We start from the raw sequence: 27,614 nt of genomic DNA, 5'->3' as shown, positions 1-27,614 counted from the left end.
ACCTTGTGGTAGTCGGATAGATTGAATAAAAGTAGCCCATTTCGGATAAATACCGTCCGTGAGATAATATGCCAAATTGTATGGATTACCATTAACATGGAAGTTAACTTGTGGCGCTATTCCGTTAATAATGTCATCAAAAACGGGTGATCGATCGAGAATATTAAGATCGTTCATAGTACCTGGAGCTCCAAAAAACGCGTGCCAAATCCAGAGGTCATATGAAGCTACCGCCTCCAAGACAATCGTTGGTTTATCGGTTCCTCGTGAATACATTCCTTTCCAAGCCGTGGGGCAATTCTTCCACTCCCAATGCATACAGTCGATGCTTCCAATCATCCCTGGAAACCCACGTTGTTCTCCAATATATAGTAGTCTTTGCAGATCCTCCGGTGTGGGACGTCTTAGGTATTCATCGCCAAACAAGTCGATTATTCCCGCGGCGAAATTGTGCAAACTTCTTCGAGCTGTTGTTTCTCCAATTCTGACATACTCGTCAACTGTGTCAGACCCACCACCATACGCCAATTGACGAATTGCTGCGGTACATTTTTGCAGCGGAGTTAGACTCGACCGTCCGGTTGCATCTACTCTGGGTTGAAAATACTCAACTTCTGTAGACAGACGATGCACAATACGCAAGAATAATGCCTTGTTCATTCGAAACCGTCGCCGGAATATATTGTGCGGGTATGTTGGAGTCTCGCTAAAATAATCATTCCAGAGCTTCCGATGGCCTTCCTCCCGGTGTCTCTCGATAAAAACTCGTGTTTTTCGCTCTTTTGGTTGTGGATTGAAATCAATATATTCTTCACATAAATCTTCAAATATGTCATCTAATTCATCATCACTATCTTTGTGGTAATGATAATGTGAAGAAGAAGCCATAGAAAATTTTAACAAAAGATAAAAAAGTGTTTAAAAATATAGAGAAGATGAGAGAAGAAGTCTCAATACTTATATGATAAAGAAGAAGTCACTACCAATCCTCCCGTGAATGAATAATGATATTAACTCTTTAGTACATCTTGTGACTTATTGGTAGAAAGCAAAATAAACATGTGACTTATCAACTCACTTATTGGTACAAAGAATCTCAACTTGTGACTTATGGTTATAAATGAAATAAACATGTGTTACAAATAACTACCAGAGCAAGCCTGGTCCAACGCTTCTTGCACCGACCTCTCTGACACTGCATCAACAGCGCTTGTACCCTCGTCAAGAAGCATGATCTCTGCTCTCCTCACGAATGCACGTGCGATAGCTATCCTCTGTTTCTGTCCTTCTGAGAGTTGAACACCTCTCTCTCCTACATATGTTTTGTAACCGTCGGGTAGTGTGAGGATATGAACTTGTGGGCGTTGGCTAGTGTCGCAGCTTGTATGATCTCTGCCTCGGTGGCACATTCGTGTCCGTATCGTGGTTCTGAATAAGCACGGTTCTTGAGGTACTAAACATATGTTATTGCACCCTATGTTTTACACATATCATTTTATTGCACCCTATGTTGGCGCATTTTTGAAATAACATTGAATCTATATAAAAAATACTAGTAAGTTTTTTTCAGTATCACCCAAACCATGCCGGTTAAAATTATCCAAACATAACCACCAAGCCTATTACAACAACAAGAACAACTATGCCTATTATAAAACACTCAAACCCATAACTAAAAGAAGATTTCTCCTTAGCCATATCACCCACAATCTTCTCTAGGTTTCGTATCTTCTGCTCTGTGTCATAGTCACTCAAAAGGGTTAGGCTTTCTACCTTTTCACCTAGCTGAAGCACGTGGATATCTCTAGCTCTCATCTCCTCCATCAGCGCCTCATCCCACCATTTGTAGACATGGCATTCGCCGTCGTCTTTGTTCGCACAAGTGAAAAATCTTCTGCCTGTTTCACACACAAGCAAAAGCAGCTAAACACATACACAAACTAGCACATAAGCAAGTAAATTAATAACAACCACATACCTTGATCTTGCCTGATGTTAGACGTTGCAAGCAGTGGCGTAGCACCACAATAGCAAACCTGCGGAAAACCAAACTCAACCTCCGGTTGCGGAGGGTAGTGAACCTGTTGAGTACGTTCCAAGCTTAACTCAGCTTGGTCACAACGTATGAGATCATCCGTCTCGCTGTAGTCACTGTCCTCATTGTTTCCAAATAAATCCTCCTCTTCTGATGGTTGCGTATAGCTGTAATGTCCCATTTTAACTTAACCTGCATACATTGTCGACATTTAAATTACATACACATATTTAGAGCGAAGACATTTAAAGAAAATGATTCATTAATAAAAACTCATTTAAGGAAACCGGACTACATGGACCTAACAAGAACATAGAACATACATCAAACAAGAACATAGAGCATACTAAAAATATCATACATAAAGAGACATCTTCTTCTTGATTTTTTTTTTTCAGAATAACTCGGCTAGGAGCTTATTCTTCACAACTACTTCCGCCTCAGTCAATGGTTCAGTACGAGTAAGGAGAGTGTCTAGTATTGCTAGCCTCGACAGTCTCTCCTTCCTCACCAAATTGTCCTTCTTCATTTCCCAAACGGTCGCAATCTCAGCCACAGTGGTCCCTTTACCCGTGTTTCTTTTAGCCTTAGCAGCCTTGACACCTTCGGGCCTGCTCTCAACATCAACGAAGCCTTCGTTGGTAGATGTTTGGGAATTTACCTCCACATTCTTCCTCTTCGAAATGCCACCAGTCGTGGGTGTGTTGAGGCTGAGCCACTTCTGTTCAAACCTCAACACACACCAAGCGTGTTCAAGTGTGAACTTGTGCTCTTGATCAGAGAAGAAAATGTCATGTGCCTTCTTCAGAACGTCAGTGTCACTCTCACCACTTCTCATTTCTCGCTCTGCTGCCGAGTATGCGGCACAGAACTTGTTAACATCTTCATTAATTCTGTGCCACCTCTTCTTGCAACAACCGTGCTCTCTCCCACCATCCTCTCTTCCATGGGGACTTCCTGCATAATAAGCAGCAACCCGTTTCCAGAAGGCCCCCGACCTCTGCTCATTTGCAACAATCGCATCCTTCGAAGTGTTAAGCCACGCACTGATCAACACCTCGTCATCTGCTGGATTCCATTTGCGCCTTACACCACGGGCAGCTGGTGTCTGTACTGGTGGCTCTAATGGTGCATCTTGAGATTGTTGTGAGCTGAAAGCCGGAAAAGGCTGTGATTCTCCGAAGTTAACACTAGAATGAAAACTTTCATAAGGAAAGTTTTCATGGAACACGCTACCTTGTTGACTGTGAAGTAGTCCTACGTAGCTAGAGGACTTGCTAGGAAGATTGTTTGGATCCATAACAGTAACAAAATATAAGAGATTTCTTGGAAAAAGACTAATGAGATGATAGAAGATAGAAAAGAGAAGAGATTTAAATAGGAGGAAGTGAAGACTACAAAGTACATCACCGCCTTAATGGCCAACTCCGAACAAGAAATGTCTAATCCCAACTTAATACACAACTAAAAAGCTATCAACTTTCTTTTAAAACATCAGTGGCTTAAATGTCTAACAGAAGACAGAGAAACAATCAGTTCACTGCATTACTATTGCAAGATTTTAATAAACATTACTCTATAAACTATGGAAAATGCAAAGTCTCATGAAAAAGCTAATCAAGACAAATGGCATGAGATATTTAAATCTTTACGGATCAAACTCTAAATTATTAGTCTATACGAATCAAATCTATACAAATGACATGAGCTTATTTTCACGGGTTCGAATTTGCAGACAAATCAAACTCTAAACCACTTAAACAATTGATCTCAAACCATAGAAATCTATACGAAACAATCATACATTTGTTCATAGAAATCTATACTAAAGCTCCAAACTTAGAAATTTGAACAACCATACAATCAACATGAAACAATCACACAAGCTACAACGAAACAATCATACAATCGAACCATAGAAAGCTGCGGATATCTATACGAACTATCATAAATTGCCGAACCCTAGCAACTATACAATTGTTCTCAAACCAATGAATCTATATCTTTTTCCCATCGAATCTAACAAACACTCGGATAAATACCATTTTATTCTTCGAATTTCTAGAAAACCCTAAAAAAATTTCCAAAATCAGATCGGACTTGAAAAACATACCTTGTTAAGATTGGGACGATTCTCAATGGTTTTGGGGAGGATTGCTTCTCGTCGTTTTGGAACGGAAGCGAACCGATGTGGATTGAGCTTTGGAGAAGGATCGAGGGATCAAACGACGCCGGAAGCTGCGACCTCGCCAGCGAAGATAATACCGATCTCCAACTCCAGTGAAAGAGAGAAGACGCAGGGTTGCCTTTCGATTTGAAGAGATGGATTTGGAGATCAAGGCTTCGCCGTCGCCATCGCAATCGCCTTCGAGCTTTCGAATTTTTTTTTTAATTTTGGATTTTGGATTCCTCGAGGAGAAGAACACGCGAACAACACAGATGGAATCGGCCACTCCCGTGCTGCCACGTCGTCGACGGGACGAGCCCGAACAGCCCTTACTTAAGGCCCGTCCCACTCTCTTTTAATTTTTTTTTCATTTATATTCAACCCATTAATACGTATGGGACGGACCTAAGGACCCCCGATACCGATGCTCTTAGTCCTTGGTTTCTTTTATTGTGTGGATGATGAATGATTGAAAAGAAAGGGATGATTTGACAAGTGAATCGTTTTCTTTTAACTGTTAACTGTTTGTTTGTCCAATAATACACGTTTATCCTGTTACTTGCGGCTGAAGATGAACAATTCTCCATGCTCATTGCAACAAGTGATGTCACTGATGTGAGAGCTCTTGTCTCGAAATAAAATCTGAACGGTTACCAATCTTGGAAAAGGTATTTGCAAACACACAAAAATGGCTTACGGGGATCAAGGGATACGATTATTCCAACACTACGATTATTCCAACACTAGTGTTGTCTACTGTTTATTGGATTATGTTATATTGGATTAACAAAATATGCAATGTGAACTAGTGATAATTGTTGTAATTTTTTTTGGTAATTAAATCCGTTCGTTAAGATTACCGAGAAAATCTGTGGTGAGTCAAAGTTCTTATTAATTGTTTATTCAAAATGCTCTTTTATATTGCTTCTTCCGTTTCAATTTAGTTGTCGTTTTAGGTTCATGTACACAGATTAAGAAAACATTTAATTTTGTAAATTTTCAAAATAAAAAAATTATTACCCATATAACTAACCATATTTCAACCAATAGAAAAATAAACAGGAAAATCTTATTAATAAATTTTGCATTGAAATCATAAAACAACACTTATTTTGAAACAATTTTTTTTTTCTACAACGATCTTTAAACTGAAACGGAGGGAATAATAGATAAGGGATTGATCTCCGGGGAAATGTTCTGTGACCATTTGAAAGATGTGAAAAAGAGCTACATTAGATTTGGGTGTTATGAACAATGTGGATTGCTAGTAACCAAATAGCCAAACCGTGGCCCATGGAGAAAGAGTGGCCGACTTTAGTCTTAGGATAGTTTCCATATATCTCTTCATGTTTATCTTTAAGAGGTTTTCCTTTTTCCTTTAGGATAATGATTTGTACACTTTCCTTTTATCTGATTCTTGTAACCCCTATATAAGGGAACACTTTGGTTGAGTAATAAACATACGATTTCCCCTATTGTTCACAACACGTTATCAGCACGATAGCCTCTGAACCCTGAGACCAAAATCGAAACCTAAAAGCCTAAACCGGCGACCCAAAACATAAACCCTAATCCTAATCTTGTTCTTAGTTCATCCAAGAACTCAGGAGATCCATCTTGAATCCCAAAGCTTCTCAGATCACGTTTCAGATCAGAAGGACCGCAATCCAGCTCGCGATCGAACCCGAAGTCCGCGACCGACCCGAGACGATCCGATCCCCGAACAGCTCGCAGCCGAGACACCTCCAGCCCGCGATCGACTCCATCCGTGACCCGATAGGAGGCAGCAAGCGTCTGATCATCTCAGCTCGAAGTTTCATCCATTCTCAGGTGGTCCGGTTCTAAATCCCCTACGAAACAAAGGTATAAACACAATCTGAGAACCTAGAACAATAAGAACCCTAATTCCATCATTATGGAAACAATGTCTTGATGAAACCCTAAAAGAAACCCTAAGATTAAAATCCTCAATCTCCTAAACTAGAAACATAAATCGATTCAAATTAGAACATGATTGTATGTTGATTGATTAAATCTGAAACATGGCAAACCCTAATCAAGGAATCGAAAACCCTAAACCCTAAAAGAAACTAGTGTCCGATTTTAAGATTGATCTTGATTGTTTTGATTTCTGATTTGATTTGAGGTTTATGAATGATTAGATTGCTTGAATTAAATACAAATACTTAAGGCCTTGAAACCTTAAACATAAGTTGATAGAATTTAAAGATTGAAAACCCTAGGGATCATAAGAATGTTTAAATCGTTTTGCATAAATCCGAACATGATATTGCATTCACAATTGGTTAAAACAAGATCGGCCAGCATATAGATCACACGAGCTTAGGTTGATTGCATTAGTAAACCTGCAGGGCCGTGTGGCTCATGATTGATAGCACCATGGTCGAATAGTATTGTTTGAACATCATAAATGCATAAGACGTGTTGTGGCCGAGCTTGCTTATATCCTGCGGCCACGTGATCACATTATGAATCTAAAATCTTGCATGATAATGTGAATCAGATGTCGAAAATAGCAAACAGAGACTACGCAGCCCTTAATCTCTCCGGAGACAATTACTTGCAGTGGGCGCTGGATACAAGGATTAGTCTAAAGTCCAAGGGACTCGGTGATACTATCATCGAGGACAACAATGAGAATGAAAAGAATAGATACAAGGCCATAAGCTTTATGCGCCATCATCTCATTGAAGGTCTTAAGGATCAGTACATGACGATTGAGAATCCATTGGATCTTTGGAATGCTTTAAAGCACAGATATGATCACCAAAAGATGATGTTGCTTCCAAAGGCAAGGCACGACTGGATGCATCTCAGATTCATGGACTATAAGTCGGTGGATGAGTATAACTCAGCCTTGTTCAAGATAGTATCCATACTAAGGCTTTGTGGTGAAGAAGTGTCCGATGTGATGATGCTTGAAAACACCTATACGACTTTTAATCAGTCGAATTCTGTGTTGCAACAGCAATATAGAACAAAAGATTTTGCCACATATACTGATCTGATCTCATGTCTACTCTTGGCCGAAGCAAACAATGAGCTTCTTATGAAGAATAGTGGAGCTAGACCGGCCGGGACAGCACCATTACCCGAAGCCCATGAGGTTGAAAAGAAAGATCCCAAAGAGACCTACTACACCCAAGACAACAGGAAACCATACGGTCATGGCCGTGGTGGGTACAGGGGACGTAGGCGTGACAATCATAACGGTCGAGACAACTACTCAACCGGCCGAAAAGAAAACCACAATAACCGTGGTCGTGGTTCCAATTACGGTCGGGGCCGAGGGAGATATGGCCGTGGACGAGGTGGCATATCCAAACCATCTTACACGTCCAAGTCATTGTGTCACAGATGCGGGATGGACAACCATTGGGCCAAGAACTGCAGAACTCCGAAACACTTGTGCGAACTCTATCAAGAGAGTCTCAAGAACAAGAATCCGGAGGCAAACATGATCCAAGAAAACGGTCATGATGACAAAGGATATGGATATGATGCTGACAATGAATCCGACAGGGACAACAAAGATGACCAAATGGATTTTGAGACATCCGACTGTCTAAAGGACTAGTTTTTCGAATCACATTGTCTTATTGCTTTATGTCTCTGATTTGGTGTTTTTATTTTATGAAATGACATTTATAATAAGAGTTTTAAAGATTTAATAAAGTCTCTAAAGTTTAGAAAGTTTTATTTATAGAAATGAATGATGAGATGAGTATACTTGTGGTGGATAGTGGCACAAGTCATACAATCCTTAGAGACAAAAGGTACTTTATGAATCTCACAATGCAAAGTGCAAAGGTACAAACCATTGCGGGGGAGGCCAGCCTGATTGAAGGTCACGGCCAGGCCTATGTGATGATGCCCAAGGGCACTCACCTAGAGATCAAAACCGCCTTGTATTCCCCAAGCTCTAGAAGAAGCTTATTGAGTTTCAAGGATATAAGATTGAATGGTTTCCACCTTGAAACATGGGAAGAAGGAAACAAAGAATTCCTTAACATAACTCTGATCTCCAAAGGCAATAAAAAGATCCTAGAAACTATGCCCACAATGTCTACTGGTCTATACTATGCAAGGATCAGTATGGTCGAGGCAAATGCCTCCGAGCTATTCACTTTATGGCATAACCGGCTTGGCCATCCCGGAACAGGAATGATGCGAAAATTGATGATGAATTCGCAAGGGCACACGTTCAAAGGAGTGATCCCACGAAATCTCACATGTGCAGCATGTGCACAAGGGAAACTCATAACTAGGCCATCACCAGCCAAGGTTAATAAAGAAACCTTAAACTTTCTGGAAAGGATCCAAGGAGATATATGTGGACCAATACACCCACCTTGTGGGACGTTTAGATACTTCATGGTCCTCATTGATGCATCGAACAGATGGTCGCATGCATGTCTACTATCCACTCGGAACCTAGCCTTTGCACGGCTGCTTGCTCAGATGATAAGGCTGAGAGCACATTTTCCAGATTTTCCTCTTAAGACTATACGTCTAGACAATGCTGGTGAATTCACGTCCCAGGCATTTAATGAATATTGTATTTCCATGGGAGTAAAAGTAGAACACTCTGTGGCACATGTCCATACACAGAACGGCTTGGCCGAATCCTTCATTAAACGTATCCAGCTGATTGCCCGTCCATTACTTATGAAGTCTCAACTTCCGGTATCAGCATGGGGACATGCAGTTTTACATGCAACGGAACTGATTCGCATCAGGCCGTCTAGTGAGCATAGATATTCACCATCCCAATTACTTACGGGTCATGAGCCAGACGTGTCCCACATCAAAACATTTGGATGTGCCGTCTACGTTCCAATTGCTCCACCACAGAGAACTAAGATGGGACAGCAGAGGAAGATGGGAATATACGTAGGATATGAATCCCCAAGTATTATAAAATATCTTGAGCCAACAACCGGTGATTTGTTTAAAGCCAGATACGTAGACTCACAGTTTGATGAGTCCACATATCCGTCCTTAGGGGGAGATAACAGTCGGTTGATAACAAAAGAGTTAGAATGGTTTAGACCATCAACATCTTGGCAAGATCCTCGGACTAAAGATTGTGATTTAGAAGTCCAAAAGATAATACATCTTCAAGAGCTAGCTAATAGACTGCCAGATACATTTGCTGACCCAAATAGAGTGACAATATCACATATCCCGGCTTGTAATGCACCTATAAGATTAGACGTCCAAGATGGACAATGTCAAGTGGCTACAGAGTCTAAGCAACGTCTAAAACGTGGCAGACCAATTGGTTCCAAAGACAAACAGCCTCGGAAATCCAAGAAAGGTGCTGGATCCGAGAGCATCAAGGAAACCGTCCAGGACATAGATGGATCGGTCGAGCCGACCATGACGGTTGAGACGAGTGTACCGACCACACCCGATGATCCGACCGTCCCTCAAAGTGAGGTCCGGGACACTGGACTTCATGGGACACAAGAGCCGGACAACCAAGAGATCTCTATAGACCATGTAATGTCTGGAAAACAATGGAACAGAAAAGATATCAACGTTGATGATTTATTTGCATACAAGGTAGCACTTGAGATCATGGATAAAGATGAGGATCTAGAACCCACGTCCATACAAGAATGCATGCTAAGATCAGATTGGATCAAATGGAAACAAGCTATAAACGTGGAGTTAGAATCATTGAGAAAGAGAGGCGTTTTTGGCCCTATAATCTTGACACCTAGAGATGTCAAACCAGTGGGATACAAATGGGTCTTTGTAAGGAAGAGAAATGAGAAAGGAGAAGTAGTGAGATACAAAGCACGGCTTGTAGCACAAGGATTCTCACAAAGACCAGGAATAGACTATGAGGAAACTTATTCCCCTGTGGTGGATGCGACTACATTGAGATATCTAATCAGTCTGCCCGTGAAAGAAAACATTGATTTGCGCCTAATGGATGTAGTAACTGCATACCTATACGGACCACTGGATAATGAAATACATATGAGAGTTTCAGAGGGTATTGAGCTCAAAGATAAGAAAGGTTCTCGAGAACAACATTGCATTAAGCTGAATAAAGCCTTATATGGCTTAAAGCAATCAGGTCGAATGTGGTACAACCGATTATCCGAGTACCTAACCAAAGAGGGTTATAAGAATGATCCAATAAGTCCATGTATATTCATAAAGAAATTCGACAGCAAGGGCTATGTTATAATGTCTGTTTATGTGGACGACCTGAATATAATAGGAACCTCTGGAGAGATTTCCCAAACGGTTGAGTGTCTAAAGAAAGAATTCGAAATGAAAGACTTAGGGAAAACTAAGTTCTGTTTGGGATTACAGTTTGAGTATAAAGAAAATGGCATCCTTGTGCATCAAGAAACTTATACAGAAAAGATACTCAAGCAATTCAATATGGACCAGGCACACCCCTTGCCGTGTCCTATGGTCGTGAGGTCATTAGACCTGGAAAAGGATCCATTCGGACCTAAGAAACCGGACGAGGAAGCACTCGGATCGGAAGTGCTTTACTTAAGTGGCATTGGGGCCTTAATGTATTTAGCTAGTCATACTAGACCGGACATAAGCTTTGCCGTGAGCTTACTATCTATATTTGGTTCATGTCCGACCTTAAGGCATTGGAACGGAGTGAAACATCTGTTCAGGTATCTGCAAGGAACAAAAGATCTCGGTTTGTTCTACACCAACCGGCCAGGAGAGAACTTGGTCGGATATGCATATGCTGGGTACTTATCTGACCCACACCAGGCTAGATCTCAAACAGGATATGTGTTTACACAAAGTGGAGCCGCAATATGCTGGCGTTCAACAAAGCAATCCTTAGTTGCTACATCATCTAATCACGCCGAGATCATAGCCATGTATGAGGCAAGCCGTGAGCTTGTTTGGTTGAGGAACATGACCGGCCATGTCTTAAAAGAGGGTGGTCTGGCCGTGGGACAAGAGAAGGAGGAGCCAATGATCATCTACGAGGACAATGCAGCGTGCATTGCTCAGCTCAAGGAAGGATACATCAAAGGAGACAGGACAAAACACATCCTGTCCAAGTTCTTTTTCACCCACGACTTGCAGATGGCAAAGGAGGTTCAAGTAGTTCAAGTCCGATCCAGCGACAACTCAGCCGACCTTTTCACCAAGTCTCTGCCAACCTCAACATTCAGGAAGCTGGTTTATCAGATAGGTATGCGCCGGCTGAAGGATCTTCAGTGATGCCTTCATCAGGGGGAGTGTCATGCGTTGTACTCTTTTTCCTGTCTACGGTTTCCATTTTTCCCACCTTGGGTTTTTGGTTTTCCTAGAGAGGTTTTAACGAGGCAACATCGTGCATGATACGAGCCCATATGGTTCTAGCATCCAAGGGGGAGTGTTATGAACAATGTGGATTGCTAGTAACCAAATAGCCAAACCGTGGCCCATGGAGAGAGAGTGGCCGACTTTAGTCTTAGGATAGTTTCTATTTATCTCTTCATGTTTATCTTTAAGAGGTTTTCCTTTTTCCTTTAGGATAATGATTTGTACACTTTCCTTTTATCTGATTCTTGTAACCCCTATATAAGGGAACACTTTGGTTGAGTAATAAAGATACGATTTCCCCTATTGTTCACAACATTTTGTACATTTTCAAAATAAAAAATTATTACCCATATAACTAACCATATTTCAACCAATAGAAAAATAAACAGGAAAATCTTATTAATAAATTTTGCATTGAAATCATAAAACAACACTTGTTTTGAAACAAAATTTTTTTTCTACAACGATCTTTAAACTGAAACGGAGGGAATAATAGATAAGGGATTGATCTCCGGGGAAATGTTCTGTGACCATTTGAAAGATGTGAAAAAGAGCTGCATTAGATTTGGGTGTAATTGTAACAACTAATGTGAAGAAAATAGCTATATGAGATTTGGGTGTAAGTGTAACAACTAACAACTAACAACTAACAAAAAATCATATGTTTTAACTCTTTTTTTCATCAATCATGGTATATCTCTTTTAATGGGCCTTAGTTGAACTAAACATAAACCGAATGAATAACCGAGTTAGATCGATGATGAACTCATGAAGTAAGTTGGACCAATACAAATGGGCTTTAAATGGGCTCATTACTTACTCGGTCCTTTCTTCGCCACGTGTGTACTTTTTCTATCTCATGTCTTCCTTTTTGTTCCCATCGCAAAACTGCTTTAATCAGGTTTCTTGTCTGAAACAATGGCGATTCTCTCTGTACGAACTCCAAGTTCCATTCAGCTTCTTCGTTCCTCTGTTTCTCCCATCTGCTCTAAACCTTTGTTTCGATCATTATCCAACTTTTCATCTTCCATTGTTTCTGCTCCTTTCGCCAGGTTAAAATCCAATTCCCCGATCTCTAGACCTCGTGTTGTTCTCGCGAGAGCTTCCACGGGAGTCGCTGACCCCGTCGCTGATTACAGAGAAGATATCGGCGAGATCCTCGGGGATGTCTCAATCTTTACTGCTTCAGGCCAGCCAGTGAAGTTCAGCAATCTCTTGGATCAGAACGATGTATGTATCTTTGCTAATTACTTGTTATCCAAGAAAACGAATCTGAGACATGCATATAACGAGTTCTTGTGATTTTCTTTTTTTTGAATACGCAGGGAGTTTCTGCTGTTGTGCTTTTGAGGCATTTCGGATGCGTTTGCTGGTAAATTAGATTTGAATACGTTTTAAAAGAACGCTTGCAAAATCTTTCTCATGAATTTAATTTTTTTGTGTATATATGAAAGTTGGGAGCTTGCTACTGCATTGAGAGAGGCGAAACCCCGGTTTGATGCGGCTGGTGTTAAACTGGTTGCTGTTGGTGTTGGAACTCCTGACAAGGCTCGTATACTTGCAACTCGGGTAATCTTTTATTCTGCCTGATTTCTTGGAATGCATACACTGTCGCAGTACCCTATGGTTACTTTTTCTTTGGATGTATGTTATGCGTATATTCATAAGATTGATAAAAAGAGGTAGAGCTTAGTGGTTGGTTACAGAACAATCCTAATTAACGTTTGTGGCATTGCATTATGCTTGTGTTCAGTTCACCATCACAACTCATTATTAGTCAACTGAGGTAATCTTAACAGTATTTGTTTTCATTGTTTTAGTTACCTTTTCCAATGGAATGTCTTTACGCGGATCCTGAGCGCAAGGTAACGCAAATAAGAAAATTTACAAAGCTGTCTTGGTTTTATATGATGATCTTTTTGTGTTGAAATGGTATTTTTGTTCTTTCTTAATTATGCAGGCATATGATGTTCTTGGTTTATACTACGGTTTAGGCCGCACTTTCTTCAATCCAGCTAGTGTACGAACCGCCTCAACATTTTTATGTTTGGTTGTATATTAGTATTTTACCTTTGAATATCTTAGCAACTTTGTTGGATATGCAGAAAAAAATCTTCTCACGATTTGACGAGATACGAGAAGCTGCAAAGAACTACACAATAAAAGCCACTCCTGAAGACAGAAGCAGTGTGTTGCAACAGGTTTGTTTCTTACTGCTTCGCAAGACAAGTTTTTTAACAGATAAAGCATGTCTGCTTTGTTTACCTTTTTTGTTTGATCATTTTCTCCGTTTTCTTCTTCTCAGGGAGGTACGTTTGTTTTCAAAGGCAATAAGCTATTGTATGGTCGAAAAGACGAAGGTACCGGAGATCATCCATCTCTAGATGATGTCCTCAATGTCTGCTGCCAAAGCAAAGCCACCGTTGCTTGAACATTGTACCAAAGTCTCTCTGGTTTGGTTTAATGGTTAAATTATTGTGTAATTATAGATTATATGTCTTTTTAAGATAATCCCCTATATATTATTTGTGAAATATTACAACTTTTTTTTGTAGCCACATGTCATCGCTAAGATGATTCTTAGAATTATTAGAGAAATATGTTGGTTCATCTAATTATATAATAAGCTTTTTATTAAACTAACCATAAATTCATTATTAATGTCATTTATATTTCCTTAAATAAAGATTACGGAATTTCCTAATGTGGTTAAAGTATATATGACAATTAATGATTTTGAATAATAAAGATCTGATAAAAAAATTATGTATCTTCTATCAAATTTGTTTAATTTTAAACTATTAAAATAATTTAAGAAAATCACAATAACCATATTATAAAAATTTAGATTTTTCTGTATATATATGTTATATTTTAAATTTTTAAAAATGACTATAAATTACTAAAACTGTTAAAAGTTTCACACTCAAATTTTACGATCCATGGTTTAAATTTTTCTTATGACAAAATACAAATGATTACATTCATATAAATAAAAGTCTAATTTAATTAATCATTAAAATTTAAAATATATATGTATATATATCACTCTAAATTAAACTATAAACCATATTGAATAAATAAATATTTTAATTTCAAAATTTACTTTGAATAATTTTTTTTGATAAAAGTTTTGAACTAACATTGATAATTTTTTTTTAAATTATAAATTACTAAAATTATTAATCCCACAATGAAAATTTTGTTATCAATAATTTAAAGTTTTTTGCTATTAAAGATACACATGATCAAAAACACATATGAGTAGACATTAATATTAAAAATATACTATGTATGTTAATATCATTTAAATTTAATTACATATGCTACCAAATTTTTTAAAAAATTGTTTGGATTAATAAAATTGATTTATACGTTTGCACCAATTTAATTATATATGTAATAGTTACTGATTTTTAATTATTCAATATATATTTATTATTTCATAATATGTAAGAACATATAATACATAAAATAATTTTTATATATAATGTTTATTCTGTGCAAGGCGCGGATCTTGATCTAGTAAATTAGATATAGTATCAACAATATAGATTGAACCACACAAGTCTCTTTTAGTGTAAAGAAAGATAAGACGAGAGTTTGGTATCTTATTGGAATAATTTGTTTGTCTTTTTCAGTAGTGCGTTTGTATTTATTTGAACTCTGCGTTACAGGTGAGTGAACTGTTAGCATCACATGTTAATATATTCAATCCTGACCAACAAAAATAAAACATATACTTCAACTAATCGACATTATTTTGATGATTGGTATAGAGATATCAATCTTCGTTCTAATAAGAACCCCCACATGATATAAATATACTTCACTAAAAAATCTCATATTTAATTATTCATATAGGAAAAGACAGAGAGGCTTGTCGAATTATACTTTTTGACGCTCCGATTAAAATAATACCGTAGTTAATACCCTACGTCTCATAACACAGTCAAACAAATACAATTAAATTGCGAAATGCGGTGTGACATGACTAAGCATGAAACCTTGGTCTATATCCTATAACGTTTTTAAATGCTTAAAACGATGAAAACACACATTTTTGAAAGTGACTAACGTGTATAAAATAATCGTTCTTAAATTAATTTAAAAAATTAACAAATAGAACCTTTACTTACAAATATATCAAACACTCTAATTCACAAACAAACCATTTAAATCTCATACTTTTCTGTAAACACAAACATATATATATATATTATAATTTTTTTTTTTTTTGTCACCGAGGTATATAAAAAATTGTTAATCAAACGTATGTTAATAACAATTTAAAAGTTGACTAAACACATAGCTAAATTGGAGTTTTATTCATTTTGGATGCAAGTAAAAGAGTTAAATAATTTGTTTTGGTTTTTTTTTAGTAAGTTTATTCATGTATTGTTTACTGTTATGAACCGTTTAATTGAATGCCATAATCAAAGGCGGTTTAGACTTTTCATTTTTTTCGTGGTTTTCATTTTCTTTGTATGATTATGATTTACTTTTCTTTATTGGTTTAGGATTTGTAATCTTTTCATTCATCTATGACGGTCTATACCTCTTGTAATTCCCTATATATAAATGGTACATTATGTTATGAATAAGAATAACTAATTCTCTTTTTCTCTCTTTATTTACAACACGTTATCAGCACGAAACTCTAATCATCTGAGGAAAAAGTCTAGCCGTGTAAACAAAGATTTTATAAGAAACCCTAATCAAGCCGTTTCGTACACCATCTATGTCTCGTACGCCATCAATGTTTTACGTGACCATCTCAGGTTCTATATCAAGATAAGAGGATATATTATATTTATGGTGTCATGTTTTACATGTCTAATTATTCATCGTAATTTTGCTATTACGTCTAGTTTTATTTGTTTCACATCGTTCATTGCATGCTCGACTAATCTCCAAAAGTAACATACAGTCCTACTTAGAGATTATTGACTTGGTCAAAATCTCTCATCATTTTTGCCGACCGTGGTCTCTGATGTGGCTTCCGTTTTCAGTTTTGAAACTCTCCAACGTAATCTTCATTCCAATCGAGATAAGTAATTATTATGTGGTATTGGTATGAATGTGTAATAAATATTATAATATTTTATATATATGTATATTGGTAAATATAGAAAGTTCAATCGTTTGGACGTACCTTATACATATATATATATTTTAATGTACTAACAATTGTGCTATATATGCCCTATGGTCATAAGCAAAATTTCAAATGAATTAAGATTAACAGATGAGACATATTGAAGATAATACTTGAGGAGTGCGAACAATATCTCATCTCCCATATTCGCTGCAGTTCTCTAAGATAAGTGTTTTGTTTTTATGCTTTAAAAACAAGGTTAACTAAAACTTGATTAAGTAAAATAACTTGTATGAAAGGTGGTACAAGTGATATGAAATTTAATCACTAAATTGATTGATTGGTTAAACCTTGTTAAATAGCATGAAAGTAATAATCTAGTCCATAGAGTATTATCTATTTTTTGGTATAATAAGATACTTGTGATTATACATATTTTTATATAAATTGAGATAATTTATTATTATTACTAATATATATGTGAGAGTTTTAAGTTTAAGACTTGACCTTAAGAGAATCATAAGTTTTGGAAAACAAATCCAAAGAGGTATGATCACCTGAATGTGATAACCTAAAGCTCATTATGTATTTTGCATCTAAAGATTACAAGACCTTGACTCTGTAAATATAATTCAACTACTTTGGATGTTCAGTTCAAAGTAAAATTTGTCGGAAAATATTTAATGATGCAAAGATGAGAATACATATTCAAACAAGTAATGTTGTCCAACAGACAAAAGAGATTAAAGAAGTTTATACTTGTATCTTGTCTCCTTGAGACTTAGAAAAACAATGAGCTATTAATATAATGTCAAGATCCAAAGAGTTTCTTTTTAAAACTCATACTCTCACTTGAAGTTGAGAAAATAAAGATGGTAATAAAAATAAATTATATGATTTAACCATCTAAAGATGAAAGAAAATTATTATGAGTACAATGTCTTGTAGTATCAAGATTATTGGAAGCTCTAGAAGAGCAGATACATGTATGCCTATGGGAACAAAACTTATACTTTCCTAAGTCTCAAAGATCAAAAGGATCTAAGATATAACACATGACCTTAAGTTGGGTATGTTGTTGATTTTCAGTTGAGATTCTATTCAAGATTGACAAAAATGTAGTGTTATCATCTCGAGGGGAAGAATTAGAGAATCTCACATCCCTAGTAAGTGGAACATCCAGAAGTATGTTCATACTGAAAATAGACTTGAGGAGTCATTTATAAAAGAAAACCAATGGATTTTACATCTAACAATGTTGAGACAATAAGTAAAGGGAAATGTTGAATACTTTCAATCACAAGTATTACCCAAGGAACTATTGTATTGTACTACACAATGATTAGAAAATGGAGATAAATGTAATAGTAAACCAGAAGTTTACTGAACGTGTAATGTTTGCAAGCCGGTTATGCCATCCCGGTTTATTAATAATGCGAAAGATAACATATAGACATTCATTGAAGAACCAGAAAATTCTTACGAATGATCTTCTATATGCTGCTTGCTTATAAGGTAATATAAGAATACGGTTTTCACCAATAAAAAGATTTGGAGTCTATTTATACAAGGAGATGTTGTGGGCTTGATCACCCACTGGTGGACTGATCATCCACCATATGTTTATAATTAATGCATCGACAAGAAGGTCACATGTATCCTTGTCATTGATCTGCAGCCTAATGTTTGCGAGACTAATTGGTAATACTGGTGAATTCACAAGCCTTTGATGATTAGTTTATGCATGTGAGGATACATGATGAACATATTGTATCTAATGTTTATACGTAAGATGCAGCAGCATTGATTCGCATAATGCCAAAGAGTAATTAAGAACTCTCCCCATCAAATTGGTTTTGGGTCAGAAACCAAAGATCCCCATCTAGAAAATTTGGATAAGTTGTAGTTGCTCCACCACATCAATAAAAGATGGGACCTCAAAAGAGGTTATGAATATGTTGGATATAATCTCTACTGATGATAAAATCTAGAAGATTTTACAAGATTTATTTAAAGACTCAAAGTTAGTCTATCCAACATTAGGGGAATAAAATAATCAGCTGGAAAATTAACGTGTTGAAATGAATTATCATTGATCCTCGGACTAAAGAGCGCGAATAGAAGTCCAAAATGAATCTATAGAGATAATTTTATTGCAAAAATTAACATATAAGTTGCCAGACTCGTTAACTGACCCTAAGAAAGTGATTAAGTCACAAGTACCAGCTGTAAATGCTCCAGCTAATATAAATGTCCCAGAAGGACAATTTCAAACTGCTAATGAGTCTAAAGATCAACTGAAGCGTGATAGACCTATCGGTTCCAAATATAATAATCCTCGAAAAAAGGAGCATGAATGAGAATGACAGAATCGATGAATAAATATTAAGAATCTCAAGAAGAGATAGAAACATGACATGAAAGAAATTCAGGTACCTGAGCATAAAGAAATCTCAAATAGATATGTCATGTCTTGAACAATATGGAACCGATATCAAATCAACGTCGTTAAATATTTATGCAATGTAGCAGTTGATGAGAATGAGGATCATAAACCATCTATTGATAAGTGTACACAATATGATAAATGACCGAAAATGAAAAGAATCAATAGATGCAGATCTCTTGGAAATAGAGAGTATTTGGACAAGTAGTCCATACACTTGAAGGTGTAAAACCAGTGGCATATAAATGGATCTTATGTGAAAGAATCAATGAAATGATGAAAAAAAATTGTGAGGTGCAAAAGAGTAGTTGCACAAAATTTCTCACAAAGACCTGAAATTGTTATAAGAAACACATCATCATGTGGTGGACGCATCAACTTTCAAGTTTCTATAGTCTGGCAAGAATTGAAAGCCACTGGAAAATGACAATGATGTCAATGATTCAAAATAATATAAACTGCAAGAAGCAGTAAACTCCTAAGAATTTGGATTGCTAAAAGCAGTAAATACTAGTTCTCGAGAACATTACCGCGATAGTATTTTGAGTATATAAAGGAAATAATTCTTACTCATGAAGTGCCATAAAATTGGAAAATTTACAGATCTCTTTCATGATTGAAAGATGTGACTTTGTATGATAAGATGAATGGTCATACTATTTAATTTTATAAGAAGAGGGTGAATAACTCGTATGTACAATATACATGTTTAGAAGATTGTCTATAAAAAGGAAATTTGGACATGGATTCCAAATAGACCAATATATGATCTTGTGTGAAAGTAATGTTATGGGCAAGAGTCCAATGGTCTAAGAGATTATCTCACAATCAAACAAGTTTATTCTCTTAGAATATGCTTATAGCAATTCCTAAAAGGATTATATATGTGATGAGAATACATCTCCCTAAGATGATGCTTCCAGGGGGAGAAATATGATGATGTTTCGTAGTTGTACTTTTTTTCCTTATCATGGTTTTTGTCCCATTGGATTTTCCATGTTAAGGTTTTAACGAGGCAACAAAGAACACTTAATGATAGATACCTAAAGAGGAGCGTTATCACTTAAGTGATAAAGATATCAATCTTCTAATGTATTTTTGAGACTGAGAAGAGAATGATCAAAGATCAGTCATACTTTAAAAGGAATCAAGGTATGAACACATTCCATTCGCGGGACAGAAACGAAGGTCAAATGTTTGCGAATCAAAAAAGACCTTCTAGATGGAATTAAAATATGGACTTGGCGTCCAGAGAAAGATCTTTGAGTCTACTTTCATCTCCAATTTGAATCAAGTCATTCCAGATGATATAACTTGAGATATGACTGTTTTTGTGAGACATGACAAGCTGTCTCAGAAACCCAATTTTGACCGATATCCCAAATATTGCTAGATATTCCCATCTTCCAAGATCTAGACGCGTGCCTGAAGTTATACATGAATGTTAGCTTCGATTTCCAAGTGTTTCAAAGTCATTTGGTCCTACGGTCATCAAGATATTCAAGTTTCAGTGATGAGTGTCAAATCTGCCGGCGAGGTCCAAGTGCTAAAAGTTCGTTCAAGTGACAATCCAACCGACCTATTCACTAAGTCACTTCCGACCTATACATTCAAGAAGCTTACGCATCAGATTGGGATGCGTCGACTGAAAGACTTTAAGTGAGGTACAAATCAGGGGGAGTAATACGTGTTGTACTCTTTTTCCTTAACCATGATTTTATCCTTTTGGGTTTTACTGGTAAGGTTTTAATGAACCAACATCCAAAGCGTATTACGAGCTCTTAATGATTATAACATTCAAGGAGGAGTGTTATGAACCGTTTAAGTGAATGCTCTGAACAAAGACGGTTTAGACTTTTATTTTTCTCATGGTTTTCATTTTTTTTGTATGATTAGGATTTTCTTTTCCTTATTGGTTTAGGATTTGTAATCTTTTCATTTATCTATGACGGTCTATACCTCTTGTATATAATGACACATTATGTTATGAATAATAACAACTAATTTCATCTTTCTCTTTATTTACAACATTTACTACATTTTCCTTAATTTATTCCTAATAAATGGAGAATACGCACATGTATAATCCCTATAGTGCGCACGGCCCGAAGCTCTTCTAACGTACGCATTAATACCCGGCCGAAAGACGATCACTACTCTCACAAGCACAAAATATTTTCCCAGCGATACGTTTTCAGTCTCCTCTCTGCTTACTTTTATTCGTTTTTCTTTAATTCATTTCTGATTAAACACTAACGCGAAAATCTTCATCCTTTTCAACCTATTTGAAAAAAATCCAATGCCGGCGAATCACCACCGGTTTAGTTACCGGTTAATCTTACTCTTCCTCCTGACTTTCGAAACAGCGCGGCGTTCAGCTTCCGGTGACCCAAACGACGAGGCGTGCCTCGCGAATCTCCATCAAAGCTTAGAAGATCCGGCGAACAATCTCCACAACTGGACCAAACCCTTCTTCTCCAACCCATGCCCCGGCTTCGACTCCTATCTCCACGGCGTCACCTGCAACAACGGCAGAGTCTACAAACTCTCCCTAACAAACCTCTCCCTCCGCGGCTCCATCTCCCCGCTCCTCTCCAACTGCACGAACCTCCAGTCGCTAGATCTATCCTCCAACCAGATCTCCGGCGAGATCCCGCCGGCGATTCAGTCCTTATCCAACCTCGCGGTTCTCAACCTCTCCTCCAACCGCCTCTCCGGCGAAATCTCGCCTCAGCTCGCCCGGTGCTCGTTCCTCAACGTCATCGATCTCCACGGTAACGGACTCTCCGGCGTGATCCCGCAGCAGCTGGGAACCCTCGCGAGGCTGTCGGCGTTCGACGTGTCCGACAACGAGCTGTCAGGTCAGATCCCGGCGAATCTGGGGACGCGTAACGGAAACTCGCCGAGGTTCAATTCGAGCTCGTTCGCCGGGAACAAGAAGCTGTATGGGTACCCGTTGGGGGAGATGAAGAGCAAGGGGCTGTCGGTGATGGCGATCGTTGGGATTGGGCTTGGGAGTGGAGTCGCGAGCTTGGTGGTTAGCTTCACGGGGGTGTGTATATGGTTGAAGGTCACGGAGAAGAAGATGGAGGAAGAAGAAGGGAAGATTAGTCACTCCATGCCTGATTACTAATCATCTTATTAATTGTGGTTTAACCACATATTTTAATTAAAAAAATCTTTTAATTAACAAAGAAAACGAAAGATACAAAATAGGGAATTTATAATGCGAATTTAATGCTCTAATCTTGTTCATCTTTTGGAATTTCTCCTTGTATTAGTTAACTTATCCTAAAAGAAATGTGATTTGTAATTAACAAAAAAGGCAAGACTGGTTTTTATGGGATACGGAGTATATGTTGTCTTACACTTGTACTCTATTATGACATGAAACTTTGATTTGTAAACTGTAATTGGCGAGGGATTGGGTCGGGACCATTACAGGACACTTGACATGTACTGTGCTTTGTTGGATGTATGCTGGTGGATAGTCCAGTCAAAGAACCGCCCGACATCAATACGTCATCCAGTGATCATCGAAAGGCAAAAATAGAATTCTATCTGGAACGTTAGAAGTTTGAACTCTACAAAAGAATATAAGTTGGCGGGCCTGCTCTGCTCTTAGTAAAACGAAACCTTTCGGAAAACCATTATCAAAAAAATCTTATGCATGCAGTAGCACAGATTAAAGCCCACACAGTATCTGGCAAAGGCCCAACAAACTTGCACAACTTGCAAGTGTCGGCAGAAACGGCAAGAAGTCTATAATTGTTAGTTAAATGCGCAGAACAGAAACGACCGCGTATTAAGAGTAAGCACTCTCGCTTCCTTTTTCTCTTTTATTATATGACGTGATGCTACTTGACAATAACACTGTGTGATATAGGAAGCTCTCCGCTAGTAAATTATCATCTTTCTAGCTAAAAGGCTTCCACACACGAACGAACGAACATTCTCGGATCTGAGATCTTTGGATCCCAACATCGTCGATTCGAAATCGCCAATTCAAGGTATGTTAGTTATACATTTCCTTCATTGATTGGTTTTGGATTCAATTGTTAGTTAGTTTGGCGTCTCTAATAGATTATTCATGTATAACATTTTATATTATCACAGTGGATTAATTGCTATTATTATTGTTGAAATGGTACAACGAAAAAGCTGGTAATTTGCATTCCAGATTGGGGATTATAATTTTTTTTTGTCATGGATCTGTATTTTAAAATTGATTCCATATTGATTGTTGTATAGAGCTAAACGAGTGGCGTTTATCTTTGTGGTTCTATTGACTAATTATTGGTTTGTGTATTTATTTATCTTGTTATGATTTGAAGGACTAAAGAAAAGCTTTGAGTCATGTCAAGAAGGCAAGTAGGTTCGACGAGGCGTGTGGGAGATAGTGGAAGCTTCCCTTTTGTAGGAGCTTTGCACTCAAAGTCACGCTCATCTCCTCTCTTATCTATTTGCCTTGTTCTCGTGGTGTGAATCCTCATCCCCTGCTTCCTTGTAAGTGATTCTTGTTTCATATGATACAAAGTGTAATCCTTTCTCTTTTATTAACAGGGAGCATGCCTTCTCATTGGTTATGCTTTCAGTGGTCCAGGTTTTGTTTTCTCTTTCTCTTCAGCCCCTTTTACGTTTTTGCTTGTGATTGCTTACCACTTGAAATCCCCCCTAATTGCAGAATCATGTATATATTAACAGGTATGTTTAAAAGTATCAGAGAAGTCAGCAAGATCACAGGTACTTCTTCTCTCTCATTTGACAATATACATGTGGCATTAACTGTCGAATGGATTTGTCTTAACACAACTTTTTCTACAGGTGACTATTCTTGCACATCGGAAGTTCAGAGAGCCATTCCTCTTCTCAAGATTGCGTACGGAGATAGCATGCGGAAAGTCTTGCACGTGGGTCCTGAGACATGCTCTGTGGTTTCCACTCTGTTGAAGGAGGAAGAGACTGAAGCATGGGGTGTTGAGCCGTACGATGTAGAGGATGCAGACTCTCACTGCAAAAGTCTTTTGCATAAAGGCCTTGTGCGTGTTGCTGACATCAAGTTCCCTCTCCCTTACCGGTCAAAGTCGTTTTCTCTTGTCATCGTCTCGGATGCTCTGGACTACCTCTCACCCAAGTATTTGAACAAGACCGTTCCTGAACTTGCACGTGTTGCTTCAGATGGTCTCCTTCTCTTTGCAGGTAACTAAAAACACAGGCTTTCAGAAAGTATCCAAAGAGATGTGTATCCATTCTAACTTTCATCAATTATAGGTAATCCTGGTAAGCAAAAGGCTAAAGTTGCAGAGTTGTCGAAGTTTGGACGACCAGTAAGTTCCATGTTCTTCTCATGAATGATAGTTTGGGTGAACTTGATGCAATTTGGCGGTTTTTGCAGGCTAAAATGCGTAGCTCGTCGTGGTGGAACCGTTTCTTCTCACAGACGAATCTAGAGGAAAACGAAGCAGCGAGCAAGAAATTCGAAAAAGCAGCTTCCAAGATTTCATACACACCAGCTTGTCAAGTCTTCCACCTCAAACCATTACATTAGAACATTATTGTTATTACTGGTCTTGAAAAAGCATCAGACCAGATATGTCTCCTCTATGTTATATGCCTTATTCCCTCTATAGAAAGAAACACAAAGTTCCACAGAGTTGTAACAGTCTCAACAATTTAATAAGTTAGCCTGCATTTGTTTCATTTAAGCTATGACATTATCAGATAATCAAGTTTATCAAAATCAATTATGAATATTATTTTGTTTTTGACAAAAAAAGAATATTATTATGTTGAGATCATTATATATATCAGTAATTGATACACTCACGTAGACAGTAGGGGATGCTAAGATTAGAGGCTAGATACAGCTCTACAAATCAAGAAGATGCCTGCCTGGTTTCCTCTCTCTATTTGATTTGGCTATACAAACCAGGCCCAATATTAAAATCCATAAGTTACTAGATTATTTGATATGTATGATGTATGAGCAGCGTAAGAATGACCCACCCACGTTTCATTAGGCATTCTCATACGAAGATACACATCAGGTTGGGGTTTATCTGTTGACTTGAGCCTAAACACAGCCTGGACATTTCAGGGCCGGCCTGAACTACACATGCTAACCTTATGATATATATAGCTGCTAAATGAATCATATTCCATTTGTATCCAATCTTTATTAGGTTACAAAAGTTGAACTATCTGTCCAAAAATATACTAATGAACAAAAATACAGCATGGGATAAAAACATGGAAAACGAGAGGGGAGGGACAAACACAGACTGGTATAAAGACATAAACATAAGTTGACCTTACTGTTTGTTAACTTGGTATCCAATGCAGGTGGGAGTTGTATTTTATCAAAGTTTTTATCTGAATTATTATTGGCTTTGATATGATCATACATATATATATATATCACATTTGTATAGAGGATAGACAAAACTTTTATAAAACATGTAAAAAGCAACCACTATTCATGTTCCATGAATTTTTTTATAACTCTTGGGGCGGTGTATTCAACTAAGAGTTTCAAGTGATTTGTATTAAAATAACAAATCCGCTGTTATTCAAACGTGGATTTTAAAAAACACGTAAAAATCCAATGTTATTGAACTTGTCATTTCATAAAACACTCTGAAATCCACTGTTATTGAACAAAATTTAAGTTGGAGATTTTAGAGTACTTTAATTGTTTATAGAATGTTTAAGCGGAGTCCTTTGGTTATAAAAATAAAAATCCAAATGTCACTGTTTTAGATGAGATTCTAGAGTTTTTTTAACAAAAAAATCACACCAAATTCTCTAATTCAATCATCTACAAACTCATTAGAATTCAAATTACTTCAAATTTCAGATTCAATACACCCCCCTTGCACCCAACTCCTCAACTCTAAACCCTAATACCTAAACCCCAAACTCTAAATTTTAAACCCTAAACTCCACACCTTAACTCTAAACCATAATGTCTAGATTAATTAATCCTAGAGATATAAGTGTATATTTACTTCTTTGATAAAACATTTAAGTCTATTTTGGTTATTTTTATTTTTAAGATCTATATTTGTGACAAAAATTTTTTTAGGTCAATACTGGAAAATTTCTCACGAAAAAATGCATAATACATATCAGGTTCTAAAGAGTGTTTAATGGGACCCATTTTTACAAATTTTGGAACATGAATAGTGTTTTTTTTGTCGTCGTCTACCCATCCACTTGATCCAGTTTAGATGGATAGACGAAAAAAAAACAAAAAAAAAACAAAAATGGAAAAACAAAGATCACGATGGTTGTCACAAAATGTTTTTGTTTGATTAAAGGATTTGGGGTGGGTAGGGTCTTATAACCTACACTTTTCACATGCATTCTTAAACCCTATTTCTACTGCATCTCCATGTGCTTCCCCTCACGTCTCTACCCCCTCCTCTATGATTTTATAAAAACATATTTAGTAACAATAAAAATGTATATTTTTCAAAAAAACAATAAAAATGTATACATCGTTTGTTTTCTAATATCTTTAGCTATATATGACCAAATTTTAAAATATTTCCATATACTTACGGCTCAGACATATCCAATTTTTTTTAGAAATAGTATCGTTTGTATTTATTAAAATAGCGTAGTAGGATTTGTTCAACAATAATTTGTTGTACTTGTTTTGATTAAAATATGAGTTTCATTAAAAGCAATTCTTGAGAATATGCTATCTTGGTATAAAGTAATGGTACCAAACTACAGTTGCTATTTGGATCCTTTTTATATTTATCTATTTCCTTTCTTCGAATAACTCATAAGATAGGGGATAAAATAACTCTACTTTTTATGATAAAAAAAATACAAATGTGGTGTTCTATCTTGATCCTTCAAAATACAGAATCTAAAATTGTTCTGTGGTATTAATTATGTGATTGCATTTATGAATTGATATGATATCTTTTGGTTGTTTCAGAAAAGGCAATCAAGATGATGAATACCGAAATATATGGCTTCATCTTCATCGGTATGATGATTTCACATGCTATATATTGAGTATTTTCAATGAGTCGTTTTGCATTTTATCATTATTAAGGGCTGTTATTTGAGGACCCATTTTGGTCGCACCAATTAAATCAATTTGAGCTTTATAAAATCTTGAAAAATAATCTGAGAAAATCACAACGTCTAATTAATTATTTTAAAAACCAAAATGGGGTGTGAAATAATATCAGTTTTCTGACGTCAACTTTTGTTATTTTAGAGAAAAAGTTATACTACTAGACTATTACCTACCAAATAATATTCCAGTTAAGTTGGTTGGTAGTTGGAGGTCAAACTTAAATCGGAAAACGTCGCCTAAAAATCTGGGGGGCATAAGCAACAACTTATAAACCAACGGCTACCACCACTGGCTTTGATTTTGTCCACTTGATTTTGCTGATTAATATAACTCAACTGGATTGATTAAATATTAAGTAAGTTATTAATCATTAATCTATGTCCGGGTAAATAGATAACTCTTTTATTATCCCATGTTTAAATGAAATCATTCAAAATATATGAT

The 27,614-nt window shown here is 36.9% G+C and overlaps 5 protein-coding genes across 6 annotated transcripts; 4 read left to right on the top strand and 1 right to left on the bottom strand.

The window, feature by feature from the left end:
- Positions 1 to 1,365: 1,365 nt before the first annotated feature.
- Positions 1,366 to 4,922, bottom strand: LOC106413274 (glutathione S-transferase T3-like). The gene is made up of 2 exons (XM_048767859.1): positions 1,979 to 4,922; positions 1,366 to 1,898 (listed from the first exon to the last, which is right to left on the bottom strand). The coding sequence occupies exon 1, from the start codon at positions 3,333 to 3,335 to the stop codon at positions 2,430 to 2,432; it is 906 nt and encodes a 301-aa protein (XP_048623816.1). The 5' UTR covers positions 3,336 to 4,922; the 3' UTR covers positions 1,366 to 1,898; positions 1,979 to 2,429.
- Positions 4,923 to 6,894: 1,972 nt separating this feature from the next.
- Positions 6,895 to 7,800, top strand: LOC106413273. Its single transcript, XM_048767609.1, has 2 exons — positions 6,895 to 7,565; positions 7,746 to 7,800. The coding sequence occupies exons 1-2, from the start codon at positions 6,895 to 6,897 to the stop codon at positions 7,798 to 7,800; spliced, it is 726 nt and encodes a 241-aa protein (XP_048623566.1).
- A 4,592-nt stretch (positions 7,801 to 12,392) lies between these two features.
- Positions 12,393 to 14,086, top strand: LOC106411654 (thioredoxin-like protein AAED1, chloroplastic). Its single transcript, XM_013852454.3, has 7 exons — positions 12,393 to 12,758; positions 12,854 to 12,900; positions 12,983 to 13,097; positions 13,349 to 13,393; positions 13,489 to 13,548; positions 13,634 to 13,729; positions 13,834 to 14,086. Exons 1-7 carry the CDS (start codon positions 12,447 to 12,449, stop codon positions 13,957 to 13,959), a joined length of 801 nt encoding a protein of 266 aa, XP_013707908.1. The 5' UTR covers positions 12,393 to 12,446; the 3' UTR covers positions 13,960 to 14,086.
- Positions 14,087 to 21,045: 6,959 nt separating this feature from the next.
- LOC106412287 (receptor-like protein 57) lies at positions 21,046 to 22,499 on the top strand. The gene has a single exon (XM_013853203.3). It carries the CDS (start codon positions 21,372 to 21,374, stop codon positions 22,203 to 22,205), a length of 834 nt encoding a protein of 277 aa, XP_013708657.1. The 5' UTR covers positions 21,046 to 21,371; the 3' UTR covers positions 22,206 to 22,499.
- Positions 22,500 to 22,861: 362 nt separating this feature from the next.
- On the top strand, positions 22,862 to 24,777 carry LOC106416112 (probable pectin methylesterase CGR3). 2 transcript variants are annotated; one of them, XM_013856945.3, is made up of 7 exons: positions 22,862 to 23,082; positions 23,407 to 23,551; positions 23,636 to 23,675; positions 23,777 to 23,815; positions 23,897 to 24,271; positions 24,344 to 24,399; positions 24,468 to 24,777. In XM_013856945.3, exons 2-7 carry the CDS (start codon positions 23,429 to 23,431, stop codon positions 24,618 to 24,620), a joined length of 786 nt encoding a protein of 261 aa, XP_013712399.1. In that variant the 5' UTR covers positions 22,862 to 23,082; positions 23,407 to 23,428; the 3' UTR covers positions 24,621 to 24,777. The 2 variants fall into 2 exon arrangements, with proteins under 2 accessions (XP_013712399.1, XP_048623813.1); XM_048767856.1 differs by having other exon boundaries at positions 22,995 to 23,065; positions 23,404 to 23,551.
- The last annotated feature ends 2,837 nt before the right edge of the window (positions 24,778 to 27,614 follow it).

Source organism: Brassica napus, chromosome C9 (genome assembly GCF_020379485.1).
Source record: "Brassica napus cultivar Da-Ae chromosome C9, Da-Ae, whole genome shotgun sequence".
NCBI lineage: Eukaryota > Viridiplantae > Streptophyta > Magnoliopsida > Brassicales > Brassicaceae > Brassica > Brassica napus.
This window is presented reverse-complemented; position numbering and strand designations above follow the sequence as displayed.